At 34.4% G+C, this 18,878-nt stretch overlaps 2 protein-coding genes across 2 annotated transcripts; one reads left to right on the plus strand and one right to left on the minus strand.

The window, feature by feature from the left end:
• Positions 1-1,776: 1,776 nt before the first annotated feature.
• Positions 1,777-15,095, plus strand: LOC117904801 (probable galacturonosyltransferase 11). The gene is made up of 2 exons (XM_034817564.1): positions 1,777-2,288; positions 13,198-15,095. The coding sequence occupies exons 1-2, from the start codon at positions 2,136-2,138 to the stop codon at positions 14,650-14,652; spliced, it is 1,608 nt and encodes a 535-aa protein (XP_034673455.1). The 5' UTR covers positions 1,777-2,135; the 3' UTR covers positions 14,653-15,095.
• A 1,599-nt stretch (positions 15,096-16,694) lies between these two features.
• On the minus strand, positions 16,695-17,726 carry LOC117904131 (flavonol sulfotransferase-like). Its single transcript, XM_034816646.1, has one exon. The coding sequence runs from the start codon at positions 17,724-17,726 to the stop codon at positions 16,695-16,697; it is 1,032 nt and encodes a 343-aa protein (XP_034672537.1).
• Positions 17,727-18,878: the final 1,152 nt, after the last annotated feature.

Here is an 18,878-nt window from a genome sequence, read left to right on the forward strand (position 1 = left end):
AGGAGGTGTTCGGTAAAAATTAATACTCATTACTTAATGAATTAAGTTGATTTTTAGTTAAATTATATTTAAATTGTTAATTTAAAACTTATTAGTTAATTCTTATTTTTAAGTATTAACCTTATTTTATAAAATTAATTTAAAACTTATTTTGAATTATTAAATTGACATATTTATCTTCTTAAATTATAATTAGAACAAAGGAGGTCAATTAACATTGAAGGTTGTAAAGTTGTAAATGAAATCACGGAGATAATTATGAGGCAAAAAGTAAAATGAATATGTGAATTTAAGTAGAAGTTAATTATTTTTATTTTTGACTTCAAGTTATACCATTAAGTTATTTTATCAAATATATTTAATTTATTTAATAGTTTAAATTAAGTTATTAAATCACTTTAAGTCATTAAGTTGGTTTATCAAATACCTACAAAAATATATTAAGATATAAAAAATATGACACAAATAGAAAGAACAGGAGCTATACTCAAGTTTTAAAAATATAACTATTTTTTATTGGTTCCCATTTTTCAATAGCATGCAGAAATCCAAAAACTTGAAAGAAAATAGAATAGTCCAAAAAAAAAGGATTAGGAGGTGATGATCAACTTTACCATGGAAAAGTAAATACTATGAAAATTAAACAAAGTCAACGTTTGCAGGTACAATTTAATTTCTATTATTTTAATTATTAGGAAATTTATCTGATTGGGTATGATATTTTCATTAGTCATGTCATTCCACCATAATCAGTGAGAAGGCTAAGTGGCTAAAGCATGGACTATGTACATGGCTGTCTTAATCTAACATGGAATTAGATGGCAACATTAATCCTTATCATCAATTTTGTCAAATTACTATTCACATGATTTATCAGTGATTACACAATTTCCTAAAAGTTAGCTCCTTTCCTCACCCCTTATATTTGTTTGAACTTTGAATATCATTTATTACATTAAAAAAAATATATATTTTTGAAAAATAGGACCAAAATTTTAATAAGCATTACAAAATAAGTGTAAGGTGTTGTTTGTTTTTTCTAATAAGTTTTAATATTATTTTTTTAAGTTAATTTTTTTTTAAAATATATGTTTGAAGACAAGAAAGTAACAAATTATAGGGATATATTTAGGAATGTTTTTTAAAGCAATTATTAGAACAATTTTAAAATCTTTCATATTTAAAAAAATTAAAAATACATTTGAGAACTTGAAATGTTATTGATCCTTTTTTTTGTTTTTGTTTTTAGATATTTTTAATTTTTTTTTCTATTTTTATATAATGATTTTTTAAATAATAAAAAGTGAAAATAAAAAAATATATTATCAAAAAACACCATATTTTCATAATAATTTTTTTTAAAATTATTTAAAATATGTTTTAATTTTTGTATAATTATTTTTTTAAAATAACATAAACAAATAAAAACAATTAAAATATATTATTAGAAAACATCATATTTTCATAATAAATTTTAAAAAACATTATTTTCTGTAGAAAAAAAAAAACAAAAAATGTGTTTTGACTTTTGAGTTTAGTTTTCTATTTTTAAGAATAAAAAAACAGATTTTAAAAACAGTTTCCTTCACCAAAGATTTTTATTCAAGGTCCTAAAGTCTACAAATCGAGTACAAGAATGAATGCTGATTTAAGGAGAGTAAATTAGTAACAGGCAAAGGAAAATGCATATGTATAATTTATGATGGAAGAAGGCCAGTGGCACATGGTTTCATGTGGAGGCCCTCGCATTTTTTATTAAAATTGGCCCCTTTGGACTTGGTAACTGGCACTATACACCTCTACATTTTTGCCTTCGCCGCTTCCAAGTCACAGCTCCATTGTGATCTTCTCACATTCGAAGGCCTTTTATCCTTCGACTGTTTGCCAAAATCTTAAGATTCTAAGCGTGTTTCATGACTCTTCGTTTCCTTTTGTAGCCCATCTTTAATGCTTGGTTAAAGGTGTATGGACTGCGAGTTGATATATAGGAAGCACTAGTGTTTGTTGTGTGTGAAACTCCCAAGGGAGATTGCGCGGTGGGCGACCTCATTTCAGTGATTTCTTGATCCAATCTGGGTGATGGGTCGTCGTGGAATCTTGATTTGGTGGTGAATTGTGGAAGGAATCGGTGAAAGATGCGGAGGCGGCCGGCTGATTACCGGCGCCCGGTTCGGAGGAGGTTTTCATATTGGATCTGGGCGCTTCTTGGGTTGTTCTCTGTTGCCGGGTTGGTTCTGTTTATGGTTCAGCATAATTATCACGAGGATCGGGTCGAACAGCCGACACTGGTAAGACTGTAGCGACCCAGATTCTGTTTTGATTTCCTTTGATCATATTGGACGTTTTTTTTTTCTCTTTTGAAATTGATTACAATTTGATAAATCTGACTATTTTTTGTTGAAGCCCATTTAATCGGTGGAATGTCTGAAACCCTATCTTGATTTTGTTTGGATAGATTTTGTACGTTGGTGCTATGCTTTTCATTAGTTTTGGAATAAAAAGGTGTTTTGTTTTGTTTTGTTTTGTTTTTTTTGTTTTGATTTGATTTAGGAATTGGAAGCTTTTGGATTTGATGTTTGAATCTGCGTTTTGTGCTTGTATTTTGTAATGTACAGAAAAGTGGTCTGATATGAATTATCACTTTGTTGGGTTCTTTTATGACTATTGCGTATGCTTTATAGACTTGACATTTAGAAAATGTTTCTGCTGCTTGGGTCATTAAGCTATTGCATTAGGACATGTATGTGTAATGGTTTCTTGTTAGGTTATATCAACTCAACAACACACGAAGCCTCATCATTCTAAGTGGGTTTGGCTATCTTATATCCATATATTTATCGTTTCCAGTTCTAAAATTTGTCAGGGCCTGATGTATTTTGTCAAGTAACCAATTTTAGGAGAGGGAGGCTTCAAATGATGATTTGGTGATCTTTCAACAGCTATGCTGATTTTCTTAAGGCCAATAAATCCTTTTACTTTATGCATTTTGTATGTATGATTCAAATGTGACCTTAAATTCAATTTTATTAGTTTGTCACCTTTTTGGTTCCAAATGATAACAAATCTGCATCTGTGCGTCTGACAACTGGTCGGATGTCCTCTTTTCCCATATTCATACTCAATGGAGATGCAGAGCCGGAATTTCATGAATGCTAAAAATTATGTACTATCTTCTCTACTGGATATTTACCCATGGTAGATTTCAAAGATACCCAGGCACATGGATTAATATAGTTCACCCACATTTTTTTGAAGCTTACTCCTATATGGTTGTATGCACTTTTACTTGCTAGGCTGGTTCTGTAACAATATCCAAAATTTTGTTGAATTTCCTTATTTAAAATTGGGGCCCTGTCCCTAGTTAATCAAACTTCAGCTGCATTTGACTGACTGAGTCTACTTTGAGATAACCAGCAGTTGTGATTATTAATCATCCATTAACTTATTTTTTAAGTTCTAATCTTATCTTTCTTTTATGCTATCAACATGTTTTATAAACTCTTCTCTGGTTCCATATAGTTGTTTTCTTTAAATCTCAGTACATATCTTTCACTGGTTAGACATTTTGAAGTATCATTTCAAAAAAAAATTTCTATTTTCTCCATTGCTCCTTTGTCTTCTTTTTCCACCCCTCACAATATAAAATTTTTGCCTATAGATCTTTCAAAGGAAGGGAATCTATTTTTATTAGAGCCTTTTTGAATGAAACTAGTTTATATTTGCAGAAAGAAAGTCAAAGAACCAAACTCATAGGTTTTATTTCACTAATCTAGACTGGCATCCCTTGATATCCAGATTTCAAGTGGAAAATGTTTTGTTGAAGGTTGTTCTATGGTCTAATATATGCGACTCCCACCATGAGTTTGTTCTATTGTAACATCACCAAAACTTGATGTGTTGTATGAAGATGCTTTTGCAATCTTGAACTTCTGTGTTGTTGAGATCTTTAATTACTAATGCTAATCCAACTCTCTTATCGCTTTTGAGTTTTGAATCAATTTCTCAAGGATTAATCTTCATTGTACATAGAGCCAGCTGGAGCTACCAGTTTTTATACACTTCTACTAAGCGTATGATGATAAAATCCAAAAGTTATGATTTTGATACCATCTTTGCTACATATGTGAAAACTCTGAAAAACTCATGCTGATATTTAGTATTCAACTCTTGCTAAAGCTATCAGTGCTACTGCCTCTGCCAGCACACTGCTACCACCACCAGCCCCATCCACACTGTTGCTGCTGCACCATTGTTTCCATTGTTGCTTGCTACAACTTAGTTGCCATCACAACTACCCCAACTACTTTTTGATGGGCACGACTACCACAACCATTATCCCTTTTTTTAATAGGCAAATTAAGTGTTATATGTAAAGGTGAATGACAAAAGGGATCATACTTGAGTGCTCAGGAAGCACACTAGTGCACCACAAACAAAAGAATGAATCAAAGAAATCCAAATGGCAACACATAGCCTAACCCCTGCCTGAGCTATTAATGATGTCTAAATAGGAAAACCAATGTTCTCTATTGCTCTCCTTGACCAAGAGAATAGAGAATTGGTTCTTAGCAATTATGGGATCTCTTCCTAGTTATCATCATTTTTGTACTGAGATTGTATCAAGAGCATAATTTGTTGTAAAGATTCTTTTTTCCAATAAGGTCAGGTGTGTAGCCTGTTTCTCTCTTTAGGTGAGGGTTCCCTTCTATCCGTCCATTGATAGAAATGCTCCCATTTTTTTTTTTTAATCTAAAATTTTCTTGGTCTGTAAATTTGGAATTCTATGACAAAGTGTACCAGATGTTGAATTATTATTGTGATACCAAGCAATGAATTAACGAAGAATTGGGAAGTAAGAGATTAAAAATTCAGTCATGTTTCATAGTTGAATTATTGTCAATCTTGTCAAATATCTAGTTCAACTTATTGGAGTGGAACAAAATGATGTAGGGTATACTTATCTTATTAATACAATTGCTTTTACCTATCCAAAAAAATTAAAATGATATCAGTGTCATGCCTCAACAGTTTCTCCAAAATGTTTATTTTATTGACTCCTTCATGATTGCAATCTACATTCTACATTTGGGAAATTCCTTCTTTGTCTAGATGTCTAATTGCAACTCAAACTGCGAGTTTCCTACCAAGTTAAATTTATAAGAAGCCATAGAAGAATGTGAAGTGGAAGCATGAGGTTGAATGCAAATTTTAGGGTAGGCCCGAGATAGGTATCACTTTCCTTCAGAAAATTTAAAAATGAACTTGTAATTATAGATTAAGAATATTAGCCAATATTTCATGAAAAGCAATCTTATTTTGCTTCATCGATTGTAGTGAGATTAGAAATCAAGACCTTATTCTAGCTATGTTTTCATGCAAAAGCTAGTATTAAGGGAAGTTTCTCCATGGATCTATATATGGCGGTTAGGTTCCTTCAGGCTTTTGCTAAGTGGTAAGGGATTAAGGTTGGAATCGGAGAGGTTCCAGGTTCATTTCCATGTATCCTCAAGAAAAAAAGGAAGAAAAGAAAAAAAAGAAAAAAAAAAGAAAAAGGTAAAGAAATCTAGGAAAGACCTGAGATTTATCAATTTTCAAAATTGTTAAGAAATATTTGTACCACTGGAGGACAGTTGCTTAAGCTCAGTGTGGTGGATAGAAGTGGAGATATATATATATTATTAGCAATAACAAAGAAAAAAAAGAAAAAAAAAGAAAAAAAGGGCCAGAGGAGCTGCCATCTTAACATTCTTTGAGTAGGGATGAGTTGCTATTGTTTGAGAAGGAAGTGGCAAATTGGTTGGCAGAACTTGGAGATTGCTTGTTAGATGTGTAGAATGGAAATGTTTCTAAAGAAAATTTGAGGTAAACCCATGAAATATTAAGAAACTTTAAATGACCACCTTTGTTAAACCTTTCTTTTGGTGGGAATGTCACCTCAATTTTGAACCATGGATTTAGAGGATTTCTCATAAACTTGATGGTTGGAAGAAAGCCTATTTGACCTTAGGAGGAACTGAGGAAGAATTTCTCTTATCTAATATTGTTATCTCAAATGTCATTTATTTTCTCTCGGTTTCAAAGTTCAAGTTTACTTTTAGGATTGGAATAGTATAAACAATTTTTCTTCGGTTGGGTTTTAGAGAAGGGAAAAAAGATCATTTTATTGGATGGAAGTCGGCATGTAGACCTAAGATTGAAGGGAATTGATGCTTGAAAAGATTAAATAGGACATTCAGTTTTGGAGGTTTCCTAGGGAGTGATGCTTTGTTGCATGAGGTAAAGAAGCTTTTATTGTATGCACTCTAATAGTTAAGATGTGTTTGGTGGTCTTGTTAATGCCTACTGAATGCAAATGCCTAAGGCTGCAGTGGTTTTTCTGAGTATACTTGCTCTTAATTGAAGGTGGTTCTAACATTTGTTTTTGGAAAGACTTATAGAAGGGTTCCAACTACTTTAAATCCTTTATCCTAACCTCTATTTGGTCCCAAGATTTAAAGGTTTCCTTATCTTGTTCTATTCTAGATTTTTGCTTTTCTATTTATTTGTCTTTTGTTTTAAACTAACCTACCATTCTATATCTTCTGTAATATTATTTGTTGCTCTCCTTTCTCAATGAGATAATATGACTCTAAACCGTTCAAGGTCATTCTCTTTAGTTCCTTCTTATTAGCTCTTTTTTACGCCAAATTCCCAATTCTTCAGCCTAGGTAAATTTTATTTGAAAGTCCAAAGGTTCATCTAGAGTCAACACTTATGCATGGCTGGTGGAAAACAAAATGGTCAGTACTAACCACATAGTGCAATCGATGAGACTTTCTAAAGATCCTTGCCCCAAACTATGCATCGTGTGTTTGGGTTGGGGAGGAACGAATAACCATTTGTCTCTTCATTTCTCAGTGACTTTAGGTTATTTCAGCTGATTGAGACTAGTTAGGTTCCTCCTAAAAGTGTGGCTGATATGATGATCATTCCCTTGATGGGGTTCGGAGCTAATGCCATGAGTAGGGTTCTTTGGTAGGAGCCAAACTCACTTTCCTTTGGGGGATCTGTTCATTGATAAGTATCAGGATTTTTGAGGATAAATATGGATCCATGGAGCCATGGTTGGACTTGACATCTTTAGCGTCCTGCCTTTGAGCTTTAATCTCTCTAGTGATTCATGTGATTATTGTGGAAGTTTGTTAGAATGGAATCTTCTCTAACAAGGCACATCAAGCTTAATTTTGATTACAAAAAGCTGTGTAAACCAGTACAACTTGGAAGGAGTGTCTTTAAATTAAGGAGGGGTTAGCCATCTAGTATGAGGTCCTTACTTTATTGGAGGCTTGACTCTTGCAAGCACACCAGGCAGTTACAATCTTCTGTTTGAGAGAGACTTGGGACTAGTTATTGCTTTGGTATCTTATAGGAAGCAAGGTCTACGTTAGAATCTTGGCTGTAGAAATACATTGATATGTCTAGAGCTTTGAGGTGCTCTGCTCTTGGATACTTGGATGGATAGCCACATAGTGGATAGCTTGACTAAGTGAGAGACCTCTTCTACAGTGTTCTTTGTGGGAGATTTTTTGCCACCTTGAGTTGTACTTTTTGTTTGATGTTTCTAGCTTCTTTTGCTTTGCTTTGTTGTTTGCCGTTCTTCTCTCTAAACGATAGCTTATTCTTCTTGGACTGTTTTATCTTATATCTAGAAAAGAGACAAATAAAATCAAGTTCTAGCATGTTGTAACCATTGAGCAATTGAAGACCTTAATTTCTGAGAAATAAAGAAATCTTCAATGAGGAAATAGTTTGATCTTTATCATTCCAGTGGGCATGAGGAGTTGGGGGTGGGTGAATCTAGGGTTTGTTCTCAAATCTTCTTTTTCCAATCAACCTGCAGAGGAGAAGCCTATCTTCATTGAATCTGGTGTGAATGTAGAGAAGGTTGAAGGTTTAATGCTCAATTTGAAAGGATTTCCAAAGTTTTTCAACTCCTTATTCAATGGGTTGGTTTTTTTGGTCCTTCGTCAAGAGCTGTGATGTTTGTGAAGTGTTACCAGTTAATGGTGACATGCCCATAGTCTCACTTATTTTATTATTATTATTGCAAATTAAAGTCTTGAACAAGCAAGTTATCCCGAAATTTTAAATTTTATTGGGATTTTAATAATTTCAGTTAATCTCAATGATTTCAACAATGAGTAAGAGATAATCAATCACACATAGGAACACTAGATTTAACTTGGAAAAACCATCTATAGAATTTCCTAGAAATTTTGTAGATTAGAAAACCTGACCTTCCACTGATTATGAAAGGAATTTTACACAAAATTACCTAATTCAAATGCTTCTACTATATTCCAAGTAAGACTATTCAATCATTTACGTCCTCAATGCAGCACGTTGTTCTTCTTAGCAAATACCTCAACTCCATGCTGAGGCTATTGGATTGAACACCCTTTTTTTCACTAAAGGATCTTTCAAGAATGCTCTTGAAAGCTTGAGAGATGAAGAACTAAGGCTAAAAGGGATGACTATTTTCTTGCCTGTATCGTTGAACTCAATAATCATTTATTTATACCAAAACCCTAGAAGATGATTTTGTAGATCTTTCATATGAAGCATTACCAAAATACCCTTTTAAAACCCTAAAAAAACAAATGAAACTATGCTAAAAAAAAGGGTCAGCGTTTGAATGCCTCAAGGGGAATGTTTGAACGCTGGAGCAGCAGTTGAACCCTTCTTAGGGGAATGTTTGAAAGTCCTCCCTCTTTTTCGTGTGTTCAACTTCACTCTTTGTGCTTTCTCCAAATATTCACCTACTAAACATGCCATAGCCATTCCTTTTGCACTAATTACTCTAAATACATACATACCTAGAAAATTAACCAAATTTGAGTTAGCACAAAGTTGACTGGCACCATTGGAGGTAAAATGGATTGGACTCAGTGCTATAATGGAACAAAATTGCCAACCTAAGCTAGTACATCAACAATTATTGATTGCTTGAACTAGGAGAACAGTTTCACTCCTATTATTATTATTATTATTATTAGAAACAAACATTTTGACTCAGTGCTATAATGGAACAAAATTGTCAACCTGATCTAGTGCATCAACAGTTCAAAATTGTCAACCTAATCTAGTACATCAACAGATATTGATAACTCGATCTGGGAGAACAGTTTTACTTCCATTATTATTATTATTATTATTATTATTATTATTATTATTAGAAACAAACATTTTATTGCAACGAAATAATTTGGTACATGGAAGGGTGAGAAATCCTTCCCCCCTAAGAGGATTACAACACCTTGATAAAAAATAAGAAAAATGTTACAACTATAAAATCAATTTCTCATGGAGGTAGAAATCCCCTGCAAAGAAGGTCAAATCTCCTTTTTGCTAACAAATCTGCCACTTGATTAGTTAAGCAAGGAATCCAACAAAAAGAGTGGTCTAGCACTAAGGCGGTATCAAAGATTTGGCAGAACCACTGTCTAACTTTTGTAAACCTCTTTCTTCGTATTCAGCCAAGGTATAATTGTCGCTGAATCTCCCTCTACTAAAAGATTCATACCATTCAGCAAAGCTAAAGTCTCTGCCTCAATGGCTAGTCCCACTCTAGTACATTTTAAGAATGCTCATACTAATGTTCTAAGATGATTTGTCAGAGTAGTTTCACTTTGATCAGTCTATTCTGTCTTTGTTCTCAATTCATTATTTATTTTAAGTTCTTTGTTTGATGAAATAAGAATGTAATGAAATCATTTTTTGAACAGATGAAGTCGTAATAAAATTGTAATAAAAATCCTCTTTTAAATAGACAAATTTGTAATGAAATTGTACTAAAATTGTCTTTTAGACAGATGAAGTCATAATGAAATTGTCTTCTGAATAGGTAAAGTTACATATCATGAGACAATGTCTAAAGTTTTGTGGGTATTGTAAACTTCCATTTGAACACCAAACTGCAGCCTTTTGTGCATGATTTAAACTCCGGAATAGGTGTAATAAGAGCAGGATACCTGTTCCTGAACCAGCCATAGACTAAGCACAAATCAAAGTCAAAAAATCATTATCCTCTTGAGTTATGTGTTCAACATACCCATTAGCAAAAATCCATTCCCAATTACACCAGGAGTGAAATTCTTGTAGTGCATAAATAAAAAGAAATGATCATATCAGCCACACATGAGTGCTACAAAATAGAATGTGTATTTTGACAGATTTTTATATGTTATTTCACCCAAAAATCTCAATCAGACAATTGTTTGACTAGTAAAACAAAAATTAGAAATAGGCATAATGCTCAGACCTATTAAAGGGGTTTTGTCTTATCTATGTGTGGTCTACTAAGTGATGGATGTTTATTATTGACAGATTTTTGTATATTATTTCACTCAAAAATCTCAATCAGACAATTGTTTGACAAGTAAAACAAAAATTAGAAATAGACATAATGCTCAGACCTATTAAAGGGGTTTTGTCTTATCTATGTGTGGTCTACTAAGTGATGGATGTTTATTATTTTCTTTTGGGACCATGGTTGATTAAGGCTTCAAATATTTTTGTGTTTATGCTTTAGTTAGCTAGCTAGAATCTTATGTTCTTGACATACAATAAAGGTAAAAACACCATAATTTATTTCTTTTATTATTTATTTATTTATTTATTTTTATTCTCCTCCTTTCTTGTGCTGCATTAATTCCTAGCAGCTGGAAAATTGAATCTGGGGACCATGCTTGAAGAAAAAGCAACCTGCAGTAAAAAATCTTAAGAGACATGGGTTGAGGATAAAGATTGTAACTTTAAGTTGTTTATTAGGATGGTAAACGGGAGGTGGATGACGAAGTTGATTAGAACTCTTCATTCATTTTGAAGCAGGAGGTTTGGAGTGCTTGAAATTAGTTTCTAGTGAGATTTTGATATTGCTCTCCTTCATGTAGTAGATGAGGTACTAGGACTTCAAAGTTGTAGAGTTCTTGACTGGTCCTTATCTTTGAGGAGGGTGCTTTTTGGTTGGAGAGACCTTTTTTGGTGGAGGAGATGGAAGGAGTTATCTTTTAGATGGAGAGAGGAGCTAGTCTGAATGGTGTTACATGGCTTTTGTTGGGATTGCTGGAAGATCCTTAAGTGGGATATCATTAGAGGCTTAGGGGAATTTCACACCAATGAAGAGAGAAATTGTTGCTCTAGCTGCATCCTTGCTTCTTTAGTTTTGTCGAAAAGATGGATCTAACTCAAGGAAGACATTTTTTTTTTTTCTGATAGGTCTAACTCAAGGAAGACTTTAGACCTATCAACCTTATTATGAACTTTTGCAAGATAATTGCTGTAAGAAATATGAGGTGTTCTTCAAAAGTTGACATCTTTATTCCAATTGGCCTTTGTTGAGGGATGGATATCCCCTGTGACATGCTTCAACCATGTTGATAACTAATGTTCTTACCAAGATGGTTAGTATGTCAGATTTGGATGAAGGTTTAGGCTTACTGGAAGGTTTCAAAGTTAGTGAAGATTAATTCAGGTTACTCACCTCCAGGTTCTTCACTGACCCCATTCTTGTTGCTTCTGGGCAACATGTTGAGGTTTGCAACTCAAGCTTCTCTTGTAGCCTTTGGAATGGTTTCAGGCCTGAAGATTAATTCATTAGAGTTCCTTAGCCTCCTTCTTTGAGTTAATTCAGAGCTCTTGGGTTTTGGTCTTTGGAAGGTCCAAGTTAGGTGGTTGCAAGAAAGCCTATCTTCCCTATCAAGTGTTGCTTTTCTCATACTCTGACCTAATTCCTTCTCATCTTAGAATATTGGTCAGAGTAGTATCCAGGAAGAAACTTTGAAGGAAACATTTTTGTGTCAGCATGTGAGTATATTACAGATCATTTAATTAGATGGGAATGTGTAAGTATTGGCAATTAGATTTGAAATGGTGGGAGTGCATGGCTTGGTTAGATTTGTACAGTGGGATTTGGTTTGTGCAAACTTATCAGGGAGAAAAGTTCATTGTGATACTTTCCTGGCTGTAAGACAATGTAATGCCAGTAATGTTGTTAAAAACTCCCATCATTATTCTTGGAAAGCCATTTCTTTGTGATATCATGATCCCTTCCATCATGTGAGATCCAGATAGCAGCAGAAGTAGGACCTGCATATAGCTTGACCATCAACACCGATACCAAGAGCCTTTCACTTGCACCATAGGCCATATTAACCTCCATTTGTTCATTTTCAACATTCTGTTGCTCGCACTGTTATCATGATTATTGCAACTGATGCCACTACCACTACCACTAGCACCTGGCCACCGTCTTCAGCAACCCCTATCCTACTATTGCCTGCTGCAACCCCTATCAACTGCCACCTGCCACCAGCCTTGGGTATTTGTCTCTATCAAAATTCAACTAGCACTGCTGCTAATAACAACCATTACTTCATGCACCTAGTTATCACCAACATACAATGTAGAGATGCATATTACCTACCAATTTCGATTGTGAATTCAATTCCAATCCCAAGAAGAATTTAAATTATGAAGACTCATCCAAGTGGCAGGATTTAATTTCATATGTTCCAGATCAAAGGTTTCCTTATGTTTTCAGTTGGAACGCTCCTTTGTTTTTCCTTTTTAAATGATTTGAGAATCGATATGTGAGTTCCAGGTGCCTGAATCAAAAACAGCTTTTGTTGAATTCTCTTGGCATGGGTTTTTTCTAGATATTTGTGTGTGTTTCAGAGGAAAGGAGCCAGTTCTAAAATGAACATTAAGGCATTGAATCATAATAAAATTCTGGGGTGCTGACCAATATAATTAATTAGTTTATTGGAACTTGAGAGCATGAATTGATCTGTTTTAATTACTCTAGGACAAAAAATGAGGAAATTCAGGGTGACCAAGACTGGCCACCATGGTCATCCTGATAATTTTCAAACTGAGATCTGGACAGTTTTTTTCTGATTTCCATATGAGAAGTACTTATTTGCTAGCAGTCAGGGATACAATCAAATTTATTTTACTGAAAATCATTATGTTATCAAATTTATTTGCTTGTGAACTTACTGAACCTCTTTGTGCTTCTTATGTCTCTGTACCCTTTGAATAGACCTGCAGGATCTTAAAATTACCTTGAATTTGTGATAATATTCTTTTCTTTAGAGACTGAATATGACAGTTGATGTATGATACGGTCCACTTACTTTGATTTTTCCTCTTCTTCAGGAGAAAAATGCAAGAAGTGAACACATTTCATACAAGGGTTTAAATTTTACTGAAGAAATATTAAGTGCTACCTCATTGGCCAGGCAACTGGCTGAGCAAATATCACTTGCCAAGGCTTATGTCATTATTGCAAAAGAGCACAATAACCTTCAGCTTGCTTGGGAGTTCAGCTCAAAGATTAGAAGTTGCCAGCTTTTGCTCTCAAAAGCTGCCATGAGAGAGGAACCCATCACATTGGAGGAAGCAGAGCCCATTATTAAAAGTCTATCTGCTCTAATCTTTAAGGCGCAAGATGCCCATTATGATGTTGCTACCACAATAATGACAATGAAATCCCATATTCAAGCCCTTGAACAGCGTGCAAAGGCAGCCACAATTCAGAGCACAGTGTTTGGGCAATTGACAGCTGAGGCACTACCTAAGAGCCTCCACTGCCTAAATGTTAAACTCACAACTGATTGGCTCAGGAAGTCATCCCTGCAAGAGCTTGCAGAAGAGAAGGGAAACTCTCCCCGACTCGTAGACAACAATCTCTATCATTTCTGCATATTTTCAGATAATCTTCTGGCTGTCTCTGTAGTTATCAACTCTACTATATCCAATGCTGATCATCCAAAGCAGCTTGTCTTCCATATTGTCACAAATGGAATCAACTATGGAGCAATGCAAGCTTGGTTCCTCAGTAATGACTTCAAAGGGTCCACGATTGAAGTACAGAACATTGAGGAGTTCTCTTGGTTGAATGCTTCTTATGCTCCAGTTATGAAACAGCTTCTTGATGCAGATTCACGAGAATATTATTTTAAGGGGTCTGAAGATTTGGAGGTTGAACCAAAGTTTCGAAACCCAAAGTACATATATTTGTTGAATCACCTACGATTTTACATCCCAGAGATTTATCCACAGCTGGAGAAAGTTGTTTTCCTTGACGATGATGTTGTTGTCCAGAAGGATTTGACCTCACTTTTTTCATTGGATTTGCATGGAAATGTGAATGGAGCTGTGGAAACTTGTCTTGAAGCATTTCATCGTTATTACAAGTATCTCAATTTCTCAAACACAATCATCAGCTCAAAGTTTGACCCACAGGCTTGTGGATGGGCATTTGGTATGAATGTTTTTGATTTGATTGGATGGAGAAAAGCGAATGTGACTGCAAGGTATCATTTCTGGCAGGGTCAGAATGCTGACCAGACACTATGGAAGATGGGCATCCTTCCTGCTGGTCTTTTGACCTTTTATGGACTAACAGAACCACTTGATCGAAGATGGCATGTACTAGGATTGGGTTATGATCTGAACATTGACAACCGTCTGATTGAGACTGCTGCAGTGATTCACTTCAATGGAAACATGAAGCCATGGCTGAAACTGGCTATTGGCAGGTACAAGCCTCTGTGGGAACGGTATGTAAATCAGAGCCACCCATACCTTCAAGATTGTGTCACAAGTTGAAACATGCTACTTCATAATTGTGGGTAATTTATGCGATCCTCAATATTTTATTTCTCAACTTGTGATCGCTTTATTGTAGGGGTCAGAGTGAAAATTTTTGGCTCTCTTAGCAGCTTTTCTTTTTCTTTAACTTTTTTCTTTTCTTTTTTGTTATAATATCTTGAAAGGGAAAAATGATTCTTATACATTAGAGTATAAACCTTCTAGGTAATGGGGTGTGGAGGATTCATTTTTGGCTGATGGGGTGTTCTTTTTTCCCCTTCTGCAAGCTGTAGAATCATTTGTTCTGTAGCCATTTTTGTAATAATCTCAAAGCTCTTTTGGATTTCATTTGTAATTGAAACCAGATACTGTTTTCTTCTCGTCTGTCATTTTAAACCTGGACCAGATAATCTGGTCTGTATTGTAAGATAATTTACTTCTAGAATGCATTCTCTTCTCCATGCACTGTTGCAATCCTTATCTCCCATTGGTGACTGTTTTGCCTTCAACCTGTGGCTATTCTATCCAGTTGCTTGTATGGTTAGCTTCTTGGGTACACATCAATTCATACCTGAGTGCTGGAACTCAGGGGGATGAAGAAAACATAGCTCTCTCACCAACTCATCGTATAAGAAGGATGAACTTGGTTGTTTATGATTTGGTGTTTTGAAGTATTTGCGGTGTTTGAGACAGGCCACGAAATCCCAACATTCAAAATCCGGATGAGTTCCCCAGACTGTGCTATGCACTTTTCATGAGAATAGCGACTTCCAAAAACAGGATCAAAACTGGTGACAGCTGATCAGGCCCTTAGATTTTGCTGGTTTTAGTGGTTCTGTATGATCCCCATTAAGCCAAATTCTGAAGAAGTTGACAGGTGAAGAGAATGATAATAGCCACATTTCAGTGAACAACACAGGCTGCCTTCATACTCTTAATTCCATATTTTGTTCATCGGTGCTCTGTTTGGTAACCAAGAAAATGTGGGCAAAAAGAAAAAAAAATTGCAGACATTTAGAACGTTTTGTTCACTTGGCTTTCCTCTTGCCTCTGTTTCTTCAACAATCAGCAAATAAGGGCCGCTCCAACCAACTTGGGCATTTGTGGAGAATTATTTAGAAATTGGATATTCCATATTAAAAAAAGAAAAAGTTATGGTTTTCATGATGCTTTAATTAAAAAATGCTTGAGTCATCATCACCATAGCTGAAAGGTTAAAAGCTGCCATGTGACAGCAACCCACCGCACTAGAGGAAGCAGAGCCAATAATTGAGTCTATTCTCAGCTCTTATCTTTGAGGCATGTGATGCCCATTCTGATGCCTGAACAATAACGACAATGAAATCCCATACTCAAGTGGCTGCAATTTTCAGAGCATGGAGCTTGGGCAATTAATTAATCTTGGAGCCACCTTTTTCATTAGAACCATGGAGCTGCGGAAATTTGTCTTCAAGGGTTTTTTCCTTATTAAAATACAGGAAAAAAAAATCAGTTCATTAATTTGATCAATTATCATTGTGAGACCATTTCTTTATAAAATACACACATACTGATGATGCCTTGTTGCTGGTACTCTTTATCTTGTTACTTGGACCTTTAGGGTTGAGAAGAGTTTCAAATTTTTTTTTAAGTGATTGATAATTTCTTAATAAGATATATGCAAATATCCAGGATATTTTTTTTAAGAATAGAAAACATATGTTTTCATGTGATATATTTTAATTATTTTCTAAAGGTTATTTTAAAAAATAATCATAGATTAAAAATAAAATAGTAGATATAAAAATTATTTTAAAATATTAAAAATAGGTTAAAAACATTTTATGTTTTCAAATAAATTTTTATTTTATAAAACATAAAAAAAAAATACAATTTTTAAAAATTGTTTTTAAAGACTGTTTTTTAAAATTATTTTTGAAAATAATTACCAAACAAACTCAGAGAATTCGTACATTCACACCAATAAATGCAAACTACTTAACTATTAATACAAAATATTAATTCACCCTCATACAAACCCATACATAATCACATCCGCAACTCAGTAGATAGACAGGCGCTCATGCCTCGGAGGAGTCACGGAATGCCAAACCAGAACCAGCCAACTTTTGCTCAATCAGCTTGTTAAGGCCGTCCTCCATCTCAGCTGTTAGATGTCTCTTCCAGTCTCCAACCTCACCTTTCCTGAAAAATCTATGATTCTCCACTTGATTATTGTTACTTGTAATTATTTTTCCTGTCTTGTTCACCTTCAAATTCCTTAGGTTCTCGAAACTGCACAGCTCTAGAATGTCATGCGCCACTCCTTGTTTTTCTTCCTCTACAGAGAAAGGGTAGCCCATGAATTCTGCCAATCTTTTGAGATGAAAAGAGGAGTCCCTCTTCATATCTTCGTATTTCAAGAACAGCACCCTGTCAGGCACTTCCAAGCTTGCCTTCCAGTACCCTAATACATGATCCCAGAAGGGTCCATACAGAGAGACCCCTTTACAGAACAGCTCAAATGCCTTCTCAAGTGAAAGGGGTGTTAACTTCTTATCTGTCACTTTCTCCAGGAAGTAAAATGTAGAAACAAACACATCTTTCGGATTTCGGCAAATATAGACAATTCGACACTGAGATTCCATTACATATTGTGATAATGAAGTAAAAGGGATGTGGGTCTGGAAGAGTTGAGGTGGATAGAAAGTATCCGGATTTGGGAAGGGGATCTTGTGGCTGAGGTACAGTTCCAAGAAGGGAACAAGATCATGGGGACTGGTGGTGAGAAGAGGGTGTGTTGAGAGATCAAAGTGGGTTCGGTTCATGACAGCAAACATGAGAGGTTTGAACCATGTTGTGCCAGATTTGGGAAGGGTGACCAGAAGAATATCTTCATGGCGCGGCTTGAAGTTTTGCTGCACCCACATGACTCCTTCTACTACAGTCACTGAAGGGTACCAAAAACCTTGGTATTCATACGTATACTCTTCCATCCAGCCTTCTTCTTTTCCAAGGCTTGATATGATCTCATTGTTTCTTTTTCTGGCCTTCTCTTTGTCATCTTCATCCTCCCGCACCAAAGATTTCTCAGGAGGGTGAACAGTGGCCATGATACCTGTCTACGCCCGCTCACAGTCAGATTGCTCCCCCTCCAGTGTTGGGTCTTGCACGGTTGCAAATTTGCAATTGCAGGTGGTGTCGTCTGTTGTGGCTCTGGGCAGCAATGGTGGTGGCGTGCAAGGGTGGGAGAACGGGAGCTCAAATCAGTGAAGTAAAATGATATGAAAGGTATGAATGGATTTAGAGATAAATTAAAGTATTTATATGGCAAGGTGAGAATTAAATCCCCAATTCTTAATATTATTACAAATAATTTTGAGTTAAATGTGAAAAAATTGTTTTATTAAAATTTCCAGCTTATTTAATTATATTTATTTATTTTTTATAATTTATATAATATTTTTATAATTTTTTGACGAAATTTTTAATTATCTATTCGATATCAAATCGAAACACCAAGACCAATATACCTCATGACCTTTCGAGTTAATGACTGATACCATGACTTTGAACCATGTTACAACTCCACCTTCATGGGTATTTATGAGTGTGATATCAAAAGTTGTAACCACCTCAATCAACTATCAGAGTTTTAATATCTTACGTGATGATAGATCAAAGACATTTCTTAATGAGTCAAATAAATTCTCACATTATAATCGGGATTTACTTTATTATAAAGTTCCTTACACCATTGAATATATTCTTATATCAAAATTGACATTAATTTTGACTCTATTTATAACTATTCATATTTCGTACTATAAATATTATTTGCTTTAAAGAATGTGCTTTTGGATATATATATATATATATATATATATATTACTTGTCACGAAAGGAATGAGTAAAATGAATTAAATCTTTATGTTCAACCATATACTCATATGTGAAAATTAAAGATTTAACTTATCTAAGAAAAAAAAGCATTAATTATATATTTATAAATATATTTATCTTTCTCTTTTATATATTCATAATAAAATTGTTTGATAATAGTAAATTATATAGTTAAATGAAAATTTTAAGTAATTAAACGAGCATAATATAAATGACATATTAAATAATTAAAAAAAGGAAATGTTTAGATTTATTTTTTATTTTTTGTTTTAAAAGTAGAAAATGTGGGAATTTTTATACACAAAGTAGCTATATACTTGATGCATTTGCAAATATTTTTAGAAATTTCTGAAATTTAAAGA

Source organism: Vitis riparia, chromosome 17 (assembly GCF_004353265.1).
Source record: "Vitis riparia cultivar Riparia Gloire de Montpellier isolate 1030 chromosome 17, EGFV_Vit.rip_1.0, whole genome shotgun sequence".
Classification (NCBI taxonomy): Eukaryota; Viridiplantae; Streptophyta; class Magnoliopsida; order Vitales; family Vitaceae; genus Vitis; species Vitis riparia.